The following is a 15406-nucleotide window of genomic DNA, read 5'->3' as shown; positions in this document are numbered from 1 at the left end:
ATTCACCTTTTCTCTCATTTTGTCTTCTAGTCGTCGGGCACCAGTGTGGTGGTGGACATCGCAGTGATGGGTGAGGCTCATGGTTTGATCTCAGACCTGCTGGCAGACCCATCGTTGCCCCCTAACACCTGCAGCTCTCTGAAGGCTGTCAGCAATCTCCTCAGCACCCAGATCAACCTCCAGCCACTCCACCGACCTCGCATCCCTGCAGACACCCACACCTGCTCTGACTCTGAAGATGGGCCTGAAAAAACAGAGAGACTCGCTATTCCAAAGGTTATTGCTTGTCTTTCTAGAAAAGTTGAGTTTGTTCAGTTCTGACTGTTTTGTGGAAGTTTACTTACAGCTAAAAACAAAGTTTTGTCTGGTCTTCCAAAAGGAGAAGAAGAATCACTAATATTCAGTGTAAGATTTACAGTTATTGTAGATACAGGTGTTTAACTGTTTAGTGTGCTAGGCAAAGCAGATAAACGTGAATAGAAAAATCAGTGCCAGTGCAAATTGTAGACACAGTTCTAAACCATAAATGTTAAAAGTAGGCTCAGTGGCTCACCCAGTAGTTTTTAGGCTACTGTTTTGAACACTTGTGTTTGTTCTGTTGCCGTCTTGTTTTTCTGCTTTTGTATTTTAACTGGTTGTGACCATGCTTGGATAAAATATAAAAATATGTATTCCCCAAATGTTGGTAAAAACTTCCTTTTTTACTTTAGTTGCATATTTATATTTTTTACAGATTTGTCTACAAACACTGCTCTCCAAGCTGTGAAACGTGCAAGCTAGAAATGGAGACATGTTTTTGAAACAGGCTGCAGAGCTGAGCTATAACTGTTTACTTTGAAGGCAAAGCTTGTTCATTAATTTGCGTCACATATTTTCAAGTTTTGCATACCACTTGGTCAGTAATTTGCAGGTTTTTGTAGACAAACATGAATAATGACAGGCAACCATGGCAACCTGCTAGCAACAAAACCAATCAGGGAGCAGTTTGTGGTGCAGCACCCTATTGCAACCAGTTTTACCAAGCAGCAGCCAGAAAACTTTGGGAAACACATTTTTCCATAGGAACCAGTGCTGAACCAGTAGTCAGCTCAATGTGTGAATAATCTCACACAAGAAACCTCAGTTAGCTAATGCTAGCTAAGTAGCATGCATAGGAAAAAGTGTGGGGTTTTCTTTCTTTTTTTTCCTTTTTTATCTTTGTTGTGATTGTAGTTTTGGCTAGAACAGGACTAAAAGAAAAGTAATGACAGAAAGAATTAACAGAAAGAATTAACAGCCTCCAGCTTAGGGTGTGTGTTTTAGTACAACCATTATTCTGAGCGCACGTAAAAAAAAAATGGATCACACGTAAAAACATTTTGCAGGTGCATGTGTTGCATTTTGAGGAGAAATTTATTTTGAGCGTAGAAAAGCTAAATTTGAGTGAACAAAATTAATTGCTGCGTGCAAAAAATTTATTTTAGTGTTTGCTATTATCATCTCCGAAAAGCGTTAAAGCACTTTTGCAAATATGTGATGTCTTGTTAATCGAGCAGATATTTGAAGTTTACACAGCACCATTCTCGCATGAAAATATCTTAAAAGTTTATTTTGTAACCCAGAAAGAGTAAAATTTCAAACTCCGCCACTCTGCGTTCCTCTGCCACTGCCTCATTTGAGTTTTGGACGAAATGGATTCTGGGATATTGCATTTCGAGCTGATTGGAGACCAAAACAGCCAATCAGGGTTTTTTTTGCATCCAAGTCTGTGATTGGCTGGTTTTGTGGCACAACTATAACGGTGTACAGAAAGAGTTGAACGCGCATGGGCAGAAATGTTGAGAGCGCAAGCGCAACACATTGCGAGCAACCGCAAATGCAAAAACTGAGCGAGAGGGGCTGCTGTTGTGTGTGTGTATGGATAATAGCTAAAATACATTTTTTGCACACAGCAATTAATTTTGTTCACTCAAATTGAGCTTTTCTTCGCTCAAAATAAATTTCTCCTCAAAATGCAACACTTGCACCTGCAAATTTTTTTTTACGTGCGCTCAAATTGTTTTTTACGTGTGCTCAGAATAGTGGCACAAAAATAACGGCATACTAAAAAAGTAAGGGAGGATCGAACAAGGAAAGATACATGCCCAGCATTATATCAATCACAAGACAGCCTCCCCCCCATCTAAAAAAAGATCAATGTCTTTATTATCTATATTGTGAATATAATTCACAAAACTAACACTGAAACATGTGACTGATATCATAAACTTATCCAGAAAATGAGTAGTAAGGGCATAAGAAATAGCTCAAGTTAGAAAGAGAGTATTTTTTTCATATAAATCTTTTTACAACAAGAGGACTCATCTGCTGTCTGTTAGAAATAATGTAGGTTCAAGGCACTTTGCATTGGCTTTACTGTTCAGATTCGTAGACAGATTCATCCTTTATGTATTCTTTGTTTGTTTTAATTTCAGGGTTAAGAACCCCACTCAAAGTTTATGCAGAAAGTTGAAAAAGTAAAAGGTTTTCATTGCTATATACTAGTGATGCTATTGATTGTACCTAAGCAGTGATGATCAGCAGATCACCCTAACCTTAAAGGTTCATGATTGCCCATGAATAACCAATGAATAGAGGGACATACAAAAAATGGAAACTGGCATTACTATAGTTATGCCAGACTTATTATACTTCCCTGTATTATATTGAGTGAGTAAAGTAAAAAGTATTAATAATGTGCTCATAAAAACACAAAAAATATTTAATTATATTTAAGCTATGCTTTTTAGTTGTATTGTTGTACACACACACACACACACACACACACACACACAAACACACATACAGGTATTTACCAGGTATGTCTCTTTTGGCATATATCAGCGATCTTTTCCATTTCCTCCCTCACTGCTAGCCTGGTGGGGGCCTCTAAGATAACTAACAATGACGCAAATTCTTCCAGGGGGCTTTTTAATGTTTTACAAGGCCAGTGCTTCAAAATGTATGAAGGCACTTAACATGAGCAAGGAAACTAAATAAAGTGTGTGATGCAATGCAGGACAGCCTACCAGGAAAGTGACTAGCAGCTTTAACAATGCCTGAGTGCACTCAAATGCCTGAGCCATGTAGTGGAACTCAATGAGATGCTGCCTCATTTTGGCTCATTGGGGATTTGTGAGACTGCATGTGGCAGTGGGTAATGTAGGTGATTCAACTCACTTGCACTGGCCTGTTGTATGGCTCTGAACTAAGGACAGAAATAGCAGTTACATAAAGGTAATCAGTACTATTGGTGACTGAGCTACAACTAAGCTTTGACCTTGCTCAACGAGACAGCAAAACCCTGTTTTTTTCTTAAAAGTATGGGTACAATTTGTAGGTTCTGCTTGTAGTTCCTTGTAGTTTCAGGATATTTTTCTAATATTTAGCAACTTCCAGCTTCTGAACTCGTTTGTGTTAAACAAATTTTCTCTTTATATTACTCCTAGCAAACTTTGAAAATGGTTACATTTTCAAAGTTTGCTGTGATTTTTCAAGATTGGCTCATAACTTATTTTTTATGCAGTGAAACCAATTTTCAAGTTTTTTTGTCACTTTTTCAAGCTACATTATTGTTGCATGAAGATGTTTCAGATATGCCCTTTAAAGTGGAATACCCCATAATATTAATAAAATTTACAATAGAAAAAGCGCCAACAGCCATTCTCTCTCAGCCCACCCTTTTCTCTTTTACTCGCCTCCTCAGTCATTCGTTCACACTCTGCTTGAGATCTTTGAATAGATTAAGTGCCACAGAGCAGAGTGAGCATGTGTGTATGTGAGGTTATCTGCTTGAGTGGATGCAAGTTTATTTTAGAAGAACATCAAATGTGATCCTCTGCTGCCCTCTATATTCTGCTGTAAATGTGTTTGTGTGCTCCCTTCAGAAAAATATGAGCTCATTAACTGAGTTCAGCTCATGGATTTACAGAGAAATGTCTAACACTGGGTTGATTAACACCATGGGGACATGGTGCATGTCTCCCTTCTACTGTCTTTCACAACTGTCAAGTGTGCTCAGTGTGACCCTGCTTTCATCTGTATCTGTGGCCTCCACCTACAAAGCCGTTCCCTTTTTTGGGGTTGCCTCTCCGGTGCACCGTTGTCACTTTCATTTGCACCAAAGTGGGTGAAATTGATTCACAGTGGTTTATGCTTCCTAACTGAACGCAGTGATATCTCTGAAGTTTGACTGATTTTGACCACTGTGACGAAGAAGCATTCTCTTCATCATTTTTAAGCTGCGTTTTATTAAAAAATCCCTTTACTTTTTAGAATTTCATAATGATGCGTTAGCTACTTACCATTAGGTAACATCTACACATTCATCTGTATTTCAGCGTCTCAGGCGGAGTCTTCCTCCAGGATTGCTTAGGAGAATTTCATCAACTTGGACCACAACCACATCAGCTACAGGGCTGCCTACCATCGAGCCAGGCCCTGTACGCAGAGACCGCTCAGCCAGCAACAAACACACTACAGAAAGGTAACGCATCTTACTCAGAAGGTTTAACATTACTGTAATTTCTTTATCTGACTTTTCTCCTCCAATAAACCAGTGATTTTTGGAACAACTCAGTGATGATGACCATCTCAAAGAGTCGCTCCATGTCTGCCTCCTGTGCTGCCTCCTGTGCTGCCTCTGTCACATCCAACCACCTGTACAGCAAACCACTGGGAAGACCAGGTGTGTGTCTGTGAATCTATTTTACTGTAGAGTGTAGAACATTTCAGTTATTTTGGGTAAAAACAAAACAAACAAACAAACAAAAAAACGAGTATTGATTTACAATGCAATCTTTTTCAGGTTTCCCTCCCTCCAACATATCACCTCTGGGCTCTCCTTGCTCATCTCCTCCTGTCCAGGGCACTCCTGCCTCCAGCCCTACGATAAAAATATGTTCAGTGCAGCTTCCTGAGCCGGCTGGGCCACTAACAGAGCGAGTACCTGGCTCTGTGGCCCCCAAAAGCCACCACAGAACCTTAACTCACAGCCAGAGCGCTCCGAGCTCCACCACGACTCACTGGCGGCCTCCATCACTCTGCGGCAGGTAATTTACACGCTATCACATACTAAATCAGTTATTTACTTACAATATATAGAGCGATTCTGACCGCAGAAAATTTAATTGTACAATTTATGTGTCATCTGCGTGTGAGTGGGGGAAATTAGTCACTTCATTAGTTTGCTCTGAGAGGAAAGGAACATCTAAATTACCAGATGAGAGAGAAAAATTAGGATGGACCGGTGTGTATACTCTGAATGCTTGTGTCTCTCTGCTCTCCGTTAGCTGTGGCAGGCCGTACAACAATCGACTGAACAACGGGGTAGAATCTGAAGACAAAGGAGACAGAATACCCCACCCAGGTAATCAAGTAAAAAAATGCATATTTTTCTGTTTATTCCAGATACAAATTAGAGCACAGCTGATATTTCGGCAGATATAAGTTGTTTGTCAATCTATTGGTGTTGGTATTTATAGCAGCCAATAAATGTAAATTGAAAAAGTAAAGAAGAAACAACAGAAACACCCTTCAGTTATATACAGTTGCATAGTTTACGACATTCAAGCAGAATGTAAACAAGAAATCCACCACTCGTTATGGCAATAAAAGGGTTTGTTTTTGACACTAATTTTAGTAAGGACACATAAATTTCTTTGTTTCATGTGTCTGAAACAAAAAGATATCGGCTTGTATATTTAAGTTCGTCAAATATTGGTCTCGACCTTAAAATAATCTTATATAAGGCAGGATCTAAATCAAGGGCGCTTCACCTAGGACAGCTGAAGTTTTGGACATTTGGATTTTGATTATGTTTTCATGGAGTCATTATAAAAAAGGTCTTATAGTTAACATTAACATAGCATTAACTCCAGTTTTTAGTTAAACAGGAACATCTTTGTGTTTTAGTGATAATGTATTCTCAACAGAAGAAACACGTCTGTGTTCACTTCTAATGTGTTTAGTCCTTTTTAATGTATCAAATCCTATGTGGCCATAAGTACTAGTGTGATTAAAGCTACCTTTCTAAATCATGTCATGTATTTCCAGATGAACGCGCAGTAGCGTCATCAGACTATGATAGCACGTACGACAGCACCTATGAGACCAACCACAGTGACAGCAGCGACTTTGCACAGAATGAAGAGGAAGGAGAGGGAGGCAAGAAGCCTCCTGAAGCAAGGGAAGGTTGCAGGGAGTATCCGAATGACGGCATTGTTCTTCACCCTGTCCTGCTCTCTTCAGAGGTAGACAATCAGACCTCACTTAATGTCCTTCCCCCAAAATAATTTCATTAAGAAGGAATAATTGAATTGACAATAAGAGCAGCACTACATCATTTGCGAACTATGTGAAACCATCTTATGATGTCATGAGCTAGCTATCCTCTATTAAGCAGCAACTATCTTTGAAAGTTACTTAAAAAAAGCTGGTTTTGCTTTAACAATATAAGCCAATGAGGCATAACATTACAGTCACCTGTCTAATATTGTGTTGTTCCACCTTTTGCTAGCAAAACAGCCCTGACCGAAGGTGTGCTGTGATAAGATGTTACAAGATGTTAGCAACAGATTCTTTAAGTCCTGTAAGTTGCCAGGTGGGGCCTCACAACATCCTACAAATGTTCGACTGCATTGAGATCTGGGGAATTTAGAGGCCAAGTCAACACTTCAAACTTGTTGTGCTCCTCAAACCATTAATGAACCATTTTTGTTTTGTGGAATGATGCATTATCCTGCTGAAATAGGCCAGAGCCATCAGGGAATACCGTTTCCATGAAATGGTGTACATGGTCTGCAACAGTGCTTAAGTAGGGAACATGGATTTCAGTATCCTGGTGCCAGGTGTTCAAAAGTAAGCAGCAGACATTGATTTACAAAGAAAACATGACTCATCAGACCTTCTTCCATTGCTCTGTGGTCCAGTTTTGATGTTCACATGCCTGTTGTTGGAACTTTCAGAAGTGGACAGAAGTCAGCAGTGGACACTCTGACTGGTCTGCAGCGATGCAGCAAATTGCAGTGAAATGTGTATTTCGAAACCAACATCAGCCTTTTGAGTTACAGCAACTCATCTGTTGGATCAGACCACACGTCCAGCTTTCACTCCCCACATGCATCAATGAACATTGCCCGCCGACGACCCTGTTGCTTGTTCACAGCTGTTGCTTCCTTGTATCACTTTTAATAGATACTGACCACTGCAGACTGGGAGCTCCCCACAAGTGTCATAGGTAGGACCCAAACGTGGGCCTCACAGAGCACAAGGTGAAAACTCAAAAACAGGTTTATTGCTTTGAAAACTTAACCAAAACATGAGGCAGGAACAAACCATCTAAACTGGGAAAAACATGAGCAGGAAGAAACACACTTATCTGACTGATGTGACGGGGGAAGCAAAACTGAACATCATATACACGAGACTGAAAAGAACTAAATAAAACAGGAAGTAAAAACACTGAGACCACAACTAAGACATGTGAACTTGACAGAGCAATTGGAGAATAAACACACAGAGACATGACTGACTGGGGGGATGAAGAAAGGGAACAAAAACATGATAACTAAACACTGCCTTACCTAATAAGGAACACAGACTGGAAACAAAGGGAAACTAACATAATCAAACAAGAAACTATGAACCACAAATAGACATAATGAAACTCAGAGGCGCTAGGAAAAAATGAATAAGTAGAAGACTATGAAGCTCCAAACCAAAACTCATCTTAACCAGAACGAACCAAAACCCTTATAGAACTGTGAGAACTATAATACAAAGATAACGAAAAACAATGAGAAAAAAACAAAAGTCTGGGTCGACGAACCAAGGATCATGACATCAAAAGCTGCAGTTTTGGAGATGCCCTGACCCGGTCTTGTAGCCAACACAAGTTCGCCTTTGTCCAACTTGCACTAATCCTTATGCTTTCCCATTTTTCCTGCTTCTAATATAAAAGGCTCACATGGCCCCTAATATATCCCACCCACGACGAAGAGATAATCAGTGTTATTCTCTTCACCTGTCAGTGGTCATAATGTTATGCCCAATTAGTGTATGTCTACAGAGTGCATTAAGTAAACCAATGTTCCTACTGTTGTGTCACTGTGATGACTGAAATTTTTAAGTCCTAAAGATTATTTTACCTTATGTCCAAATATTTCTTTGCACCACCCTGAACTTCTCTTTGTTCACTTACCTTTGCCTGACAGGACAAGCCAAACTTGGCCCCAGAGACTCTGTTAATGCCAGGGCTGGAGCCTCTAATGAGTCAGCTTAACAACTGGAACTTTCCCATTTTTAGTCTTGTGGAGAAGACTCACGGCAAGACGGGCTGCATCCTCAGCCAGGTAAATACTTCGTTAGTGAGGAAATGTTGCAACTTTAATGAAAACAAATGATCATTAATTCAATAAACAGGAACTCATATTGTTGAGATTACATTTACAGTAGGCTTATGTAATTAGCAGCTTAACTGGATAAAGATGTTAGCTTGTTAATGCAGGTGGTGGAAAAATGAATTGATTTCTAATATGCATGATTTGATATCCAGGTGATTCACTGTAGTGTGTGTTTTCCTCGTGGTGGCATCTCCCAGGTTTCTTATAGGCTGTTTGAGGACACAGGTCTGTTTGAGACCTTCAGGATTCCTGTGCGAGAGTTCATGAACTACTTCCATGCTTTGGAAAATGGATACAGGGACATCCCTTGTAAGTAGAAGGATCACATATTTAAGAAAAAAACAAAAAATGATCCATCATTACCTTTTGCTGCCACAAGGTGGATGTGTTGCTCATGAAATACACTTTTAATAGCGTGTCTATTTTTCCTGCCTTCTGTTTACTGTGCAAATATATACTGAAAATGTGATGACACGAGCTTGAATTTATGGTGACAGATTCGATTATTTAAAGGATCCACAGCTTTTCAAATGTCAGTGATGATTTAGTCCATCTTGACCAGATCTCATGCATCTGCATGATGGAGGATCAGTTTCCAGCCACCTGATTGTAATATATTGTAAAATGGCTCCTAATTAAATACAAATACAAATCCACAGGGTACATCAAGAGGGAATATTTTTACATGTTTGGGAATACTATGGATAAAGCCTACTTAGAGGCATCAATATCCATCTCATACATTGTTTGAATTAGCAGATTTACTCATAGCACTTCATTCATTATGCGAAAGACTATGACCCAAAATGTTTACAAGTTGTGTTCTTATTAAAAGACCTTCCAGTGAAACTTAATTAATCAAATCAATCAATTAATAAATGTTTATTTTATATGGATTTTTATGTTACATCTCCATGTCTTCCATGGATTGTAACATTACACCGTTTCTGTAAAAACGAGAGAAGTCGCTTCATCAGCCATGCACTGATACAGTAGTAATCCATAGTATACAGTATACTTATATGTATACCAACTTTACATATTATATCGCCAAAATATATTTTAAAAGGACACTGCTTGCATTGAGGCCCAATGAGGTGACTACCATGATTGAGAGTATTTAAAACTAGTCCAGCTGGGACTTCTTCACTACGCTCTTACCACCCACACTGTTGTGAATCAGCACTTCATTTTACTCTCCTCAGATCACAACCGGATCCATGCCACAGACGTGCTGCATGCTGTCTGGTACCTCACCACTCAGCCGGTGCCAGGACTGCCCACCCTGCTGACTGAGAACGGAGTACACACTGGTGCGCTGTCTCCTACGCATACATTAATCTTCCTGATATTTCATGCAAAAAAAAAATGCATAATTTTAATTCCAGTCTGCCAGACTCTAGCAAGCCTGTTTCCACGTTGGTGTAAATCTTAAAGCTTAAGACACTCATAACCGTACCTAGACTGTACAGGACAGATATTCAGTCAGAGGATCAAAGTGCATAGATTGAAAATTAAGCTGACAATTTTGTTATTTATGCATTAATAACTTCTGTCATGAGGGACCAAGCTGAATAACTAGGACATACATTTAGTCGTTCTCATGGGTCCTGAACCAGAGCTAATGCTCACAACTTACCGGTAACTAGATGTCGTCCTCAATTTTTATTCATGCTTGTTTACACGTTTTGGACGGCATCACAAGTGCAGTGTGATAGCAAAATTACCCAGATATTCCCATATTTATTTTTATTGTAAGTAGTTTTTTTTATTATTTTTTTCTCCTGTTTGGTCAATGGCAAGATACTAAAAGTTAGTGATAATGCTGGCATGTCCTGCAGAAATGAAGTAGACTTGCAGGCAACATTTCAGAGGAGCGATCAGAGGTCAGAGTTGCTGATAGTTTGCCTGTGTTGTCTCTTTGGATGTAGACTCACAGAACGGCATTACACCTGGTGCCACAGGATTCCTGGTGTCCAAAATGAACCCTGTGCTGCATGAAGGCTATGGCTGCCTGGCTGGTCTTATCCCTGCCCTGGAGCTCATGGCCCTTTATGTAGCTGCTGCCATGCATGACTATGACCACCCTGGAAGAACCAATGCCTTTCTAGTAGCTACCAGTGCACCACAGGTAAATAAATACAGGAAAATGTTTGTGACCTGGAAGGCTTGAGGGAGGAGCCGTAGTGAGGAATGAGCCGTAGTAATGGCTCGATAGTGATGGATAAGACTGACGGATGGGAAAGTTCATTTACTGGGAAGCTAAAACTGGGAATGGAGTAGTGAAAGGTCATCAATAAGGTCGCCCTGAGCGTTGTCCACATCAAGTTGTTGTGTGGATATTCATTAACCAAGTGTCTTCAGCAACTATACTGATCTTAGAATACTAACTGACTGAATTATTAGTTATGTGATAGTAATTAATGTTTTAAGGTAAATAAGCTCACAAAACTGAATGTCAGTAAGACGTTTTTTCATTAAGTTTATGTTTATGAAATGCTCCAGAGAGATGATAGGCAGCATATTACCAGTATTTGTTTATTATGAGCAGCGTAAACCTTTATAACAGTTCAGATGTAATTATGATGAGATAAGGAGTAATGTAAGCTGTCACATTAACTGCACTTTGAGCTAAAATCTGCTTGTTTTGCGTATAATTAATATGAATGAAGCCGCTTATCCTGTTATCAAATGTTGTTACAAATGTTGTTACAAGAGCGTAAATGGTGTGAATATAAACATACATAATACTCAGACATGAGTACTGTTGTTAAAGAGCTTTAAATGAACCAAATACAAACATCAACATACAGCCAAAAGCAGATTAAGTCGCTAGTCTAAGCAGTTTACAGTTGAGACTGAGGTAATGCAGATACTGCAGGTTTTAGGCAACATTATGGTAAAAAAGAAAGCCAGAATTAGCACCAACAAAAAAACGGATTCTTGTCAAAGTTTTGATTCATGTATGAGTTATTTTTATTTTTAGACTTTGGTGTACCAAATCATACCTTAAAACCTAACATGTAATATTAAACATGGTTTAGTAAGTGACTCATTACTAAACTGGGAAGATTCATTCATTGACAGATATTAAATATTAATTTAAGTTTCTCCTTTTAGGCTCTTCTTTACAACGACAGGTCAGTCTTGGAAAACCATCACGCAGCTGCAGCTTGGAACCTCTTTATGTCTCGATCTGAGTATAACTTCCTGGTTAACCTTGAACACGTCGAGTTCAAACGCTTCCGCTTCCTAGTCATTGAAGCTATCCTGGCCACTGACCTCAAAAAGCACTTTGACTTCCTCGCAGAGTTTAATGCCAAGGTAAATCAAATAAGCTACATAAACAGTATAAAACCATCCATCATTCGTCTGTAATTACAATACTGTTGCTGACTCGACTTGATATTTGAATGCAAACTATGATGTGATATTTAGAAGTTCAATTTTCTAAATGTTGCCAATACAAACAAGACGCAGAATTTAAAGCACAGTTTTAACAATAAACATTTTAACGAGACATTTTATGAAACTTTGACCTTATCTGACCTTGAAGAAGAGCTCAGAGGTCAAACGTGACACATTGTAAATCCTTAAATGGTACTTTCTATATATTGACAATACACTTTTTGTCAGTTTTCCACCAACAACTTATTCAATTTTACCTTGAAGACCTTTATAAGCCAAATTCTAATGTATTGTTAGCGTCACAATAATCTACACACCTACAAAGTTTTATTAGAAATCATTCAAAAATTTTGAGCTATCATGTATACGGACAGAAAGAGTGATACACACATGCAAACACTACCAAAATCATAACCTCCCTTAAAGAGATAATAAACATTTACTGCAGGCTCTTTTCATTTTTTTTTTCTGTAAAGGTCTCTTTCTGAAGTAACAGAGAATGTCTTTTTTTTTCACATTGTCTTAAATGCAAGGTCTATAAACCTTTCTACAACTAATCTATAAGCTCTGTTTTTGTTTTTGACAAAAACATCTTTCTAATTCTTTAGGTAGGGGATGAAGGAGTGTCTTGTATTGATTGGACCAATGAGAATGATCGATTGCTAGTGTGCCAGATGTGCATCAAACTCGCTGATGTCAACGGGCCACTGAAGTGTAAGGAGCTGCACCTACAATGGACCGAGGGGATCGTCAATGAGTTCTATGAACAGGTATGTTCATGAAAATGTCTCCCTTAAAGTGTTCCCTTAAAAATAACCGCTTTCTAAATGTTCAGCATTTTACATAAAACTAACAAAACACAAAAAACACAAGAATCATTTCAAAAAGAATTCTACCAAAATATGCTTTTCTTTAACTCTACACTTGCCCAAGTCTTCAACTTTAAACAAAAAAAAAAAACAACTTAATAAAATCAACCATTTATTACTTATATATCAGTAATGGTTTAACACAATAAAACTCTACCTAAAAGCCAGTGTGATCAGACTGGATATTTTGCTAAAGCCTAACTTGTGTGCCAAAGTACAAGCAATTGCCAGATGCCACAAACCAAATAGTTATACAAAAAATTTTTAAATACAGGAAGTGCTGTGATGCACAGGAGCGCCTCTAGTAGTGTTTTCACTGTCATCAGGCTATCATTTGTAAATAAACCAAAGTCCTGTTAGGAGTGGCTGTTGCAGAACGTTTATTAGATCATTAATGAGAGATATGAGGTCATTTTTCTGTAATAGATTACTAACATAGTTTGATAACTATCTCAGTATTATTTCAATATTTCAGTCACATGAAAAATTATAAAGCTATGACAAGTTAAAACTATTTTACATTCAGGGATTAGGAGTTATTAATTGTAATTCAAGCTAAATTTCTGTACAAAAACAATAATTATTGTGTTTGGTTTCACTGTTTTACTAACGAATCCTGTCAATATAAACAAATATCTTGTGAGAGTTAACCAAAAATGTTCTAAATTGGCTGCCTCGTCTACAGCCTTATCAGTGATAAACACAATGAGATTTTCAGTGAAGGAAAATCCAAACACAGAACATTCACAGGAGGTCAGTCAACATGACAAATAAATCCAGTGGGCAAAAAAGAGTAAAAAAAAAAATCTAAAAACAGAGGTCGGAGTTCACACAGAAGAAAACAAGGCAAGACAGAAAACACAACAAACACTAAGAGTTCCCAGAAACCTTCCAGATTCCTAATTTCTTTCTAAGTACATTCTTCATTCCTTTCCTTGAATCCTCTTTGAATCCTCTTAACGTCTTAGGCCCTTCTGCCAGACATGTGAGTAGAGGAGGCGAGTAAGAGACACAGGGAGTCAGTCAAGGAAACGGGCATTTAACTAAATGAGACATCCTGGCTTTGGAGTCGGATTTTTAAAAAGATGTTAAGTAAATATGATGTTTGGCATGGCTATCATCCTAAATTGTTTTGGTACAGACCAACTACTGCTGTGTTTCATTATTTCAGATGTCATTCAAGCATAACAGTGTGCTTCACAACTTTATTATTGAGGCCATCTTTCAAATAAATTGACAGTGTGTCAAGATATCATACCTTTTTCTTTTATCAAACAAATACACGAGTAGTGAACTGAACAGTTCCTAAAATAACTTATTTGTAGATTCCTCCTCCCAACACGGTTTGTATATTTCAGCAGTTTAGCACAGAGGTAACAACACTTCCACACAAAGGATACACCTGTTGATCCTTCGTTACATCTGCTCTGGCAAGCTTCCTCTCTCCTCAACCCTCTGTCCTTCAAATTCATTTTAGGAACTGAGACTGTCTTGTAATGAGATTGCTGTCCAGGTCACAGGCAGGGGGACGGAAAAGACGAGAAATGAGGAAAAGTCTCTTGACTACACAAAGTAGCAAGACAATGAGGCAGGGAATAAAGGAAACTGGGAGAGTGACATTACAGAGGTGACAGGAAATTGGAAATTAAAGCTAAGAAACAGACACAATGAACTGAATCCTTAAAAACTTCCAGTATGCATGAAAGGCATTTCATTTCTTGCCCCTAGAACATTTCTCTAAGGTATAAATGTGTAGCCACATGTTCCCTCTGACAATAACTGAATATTGAAAACACTTACCTATTAGCTCATGTATTTATTACATCTGCTGTAGATGGATGCCTGGCAACAAATCCTGCTATAAACTCACAAGACCATAAAGATAACAAGCAAGGATTTTGTAGACAGCATAGCACTAATTTGAAAACTCTTAAGCTTTATTTATTTCTCAGCGGTACCCACAATATAAATTCCTCTCAAATCAGGTCTTTATGTTAGACATACAGGCTGGGACAGAAGCTTGTTATCACAAGGTTGCTTTGACAGTCACCAAACTTAGCATCAGAATGTGTATTATCTATTTAATCCTTTTTAATGAAGGGAAAACTCAGAGAAAGGATATCAAACCAGCGTTCAGCAGCGAGAAACCTCTAATCTGAACATTGCTGATTCCCGAGGAAAGCGACATGCCTCTCATGTCTGCTGCTTAGCATTCTGGTGTTCCTCTGGATGCTTTGGCTCAGTTGTCTTAAAAAACTTTATGGATTATGTAAGTCCTTTGAGTGACAGCATCCCAGGGGATGGGGGTTGGGGGTGAGAAACAGGGTGGCGAGAGACAGAGCGTATGCACATGCTTTGCTTTCATAGAGGAGAGGCGCATGACCTAAATGTGCCATCCTTTGACAGCACTCATTCACAGTCGCACTGAGGAAGATCACAAGTGGAACGAGGCTCTCTGTGACATCAGAACAGCACAGATATAAACGCACACACACACAAACATGCGTAAATTTTCATCATGCACTGCAATGCACCAATTTAATATTCTACACTTTAAAAATACTCACTTAAAACAAAGTTTCTCTGTTTGATTGTGCCGTGTCTATAAATACACACACACACTTTTCACACACAACCACTAGTGCTGTGCACTGACGCCATCCAGGTTTCTGGTTTCCATAGCAATTGGAGCTCTTGGCCCTCTGTCCT

General features: G+C 38.7%; 1 protein-coding gene across 1 annotated transcript in view; it reads left to right on the top strand.

Moving 5' to 3' along the window:
- LOC102792196 (cGMP-inhibited 3',5'-cyclic phosphodiesterase 3A-like) overlaps positions 1–15406 on the top strand; it is a 60403-nt gene that overhangs the window by 41942 nt on the left and 3055 nt on the right. The window contains exons 2-13 of the mRNA XM_006802050.2: positions 31–276; positions 4359–4504; positions 4578–4705; positions 4826–5069; positions 5310–5386; positions 6073–6269; positions 8232–8369; positions 8618–8729; positions 9626–9733; positions 10352–10551; positions 11541–11744; positions 12437–12598. Coding sequence (XP_006802113.2) covers positions 31–276; positions 4359–4504; positions 4578–4705; positions 4826–5069; positions 5310–5386; positions 6073–6269; positions 8232–8369; positions 8618–8729; positions 9626–9733; positions 10352–10551; positions 11541–11744; positions 12437–12598 — 1962 coding nt within the window. The remainder of the gene's footprint in view (positions 1–30; positions 277–4358; positions 4505–4577; positions 4706–4825; positions 5070–5309; positions 5387–6072; positions 6270–8231; positions 8370–8617; positions 8730–9625; positions 9734–10351; positions 10552–11540; positions 11745–12436; positions 12599–15406) is intronic.

The sequence above is a fragment of the Neolamprologus brichardi genome, chromosome 14 (genome assembly GCF_056152115.1).
Source record: "Neolamprologus brichardi isolate AB-2024 chromosome 14, ASM5615211v1, whole genome shotgun sequence".
Classification (NCBI taxonomy): Eukaryota; Metazoa; Chordata; class Actinopteri; order Cichliformes; family Cichlidae; genus Neolamprologus; species Neolamprologus brichardi.
The sequence above is the reverse complement of the archived record's forward strand: the minus strand, read 5'-3'. Positions and strand labels throughout refer to the sequence as shown.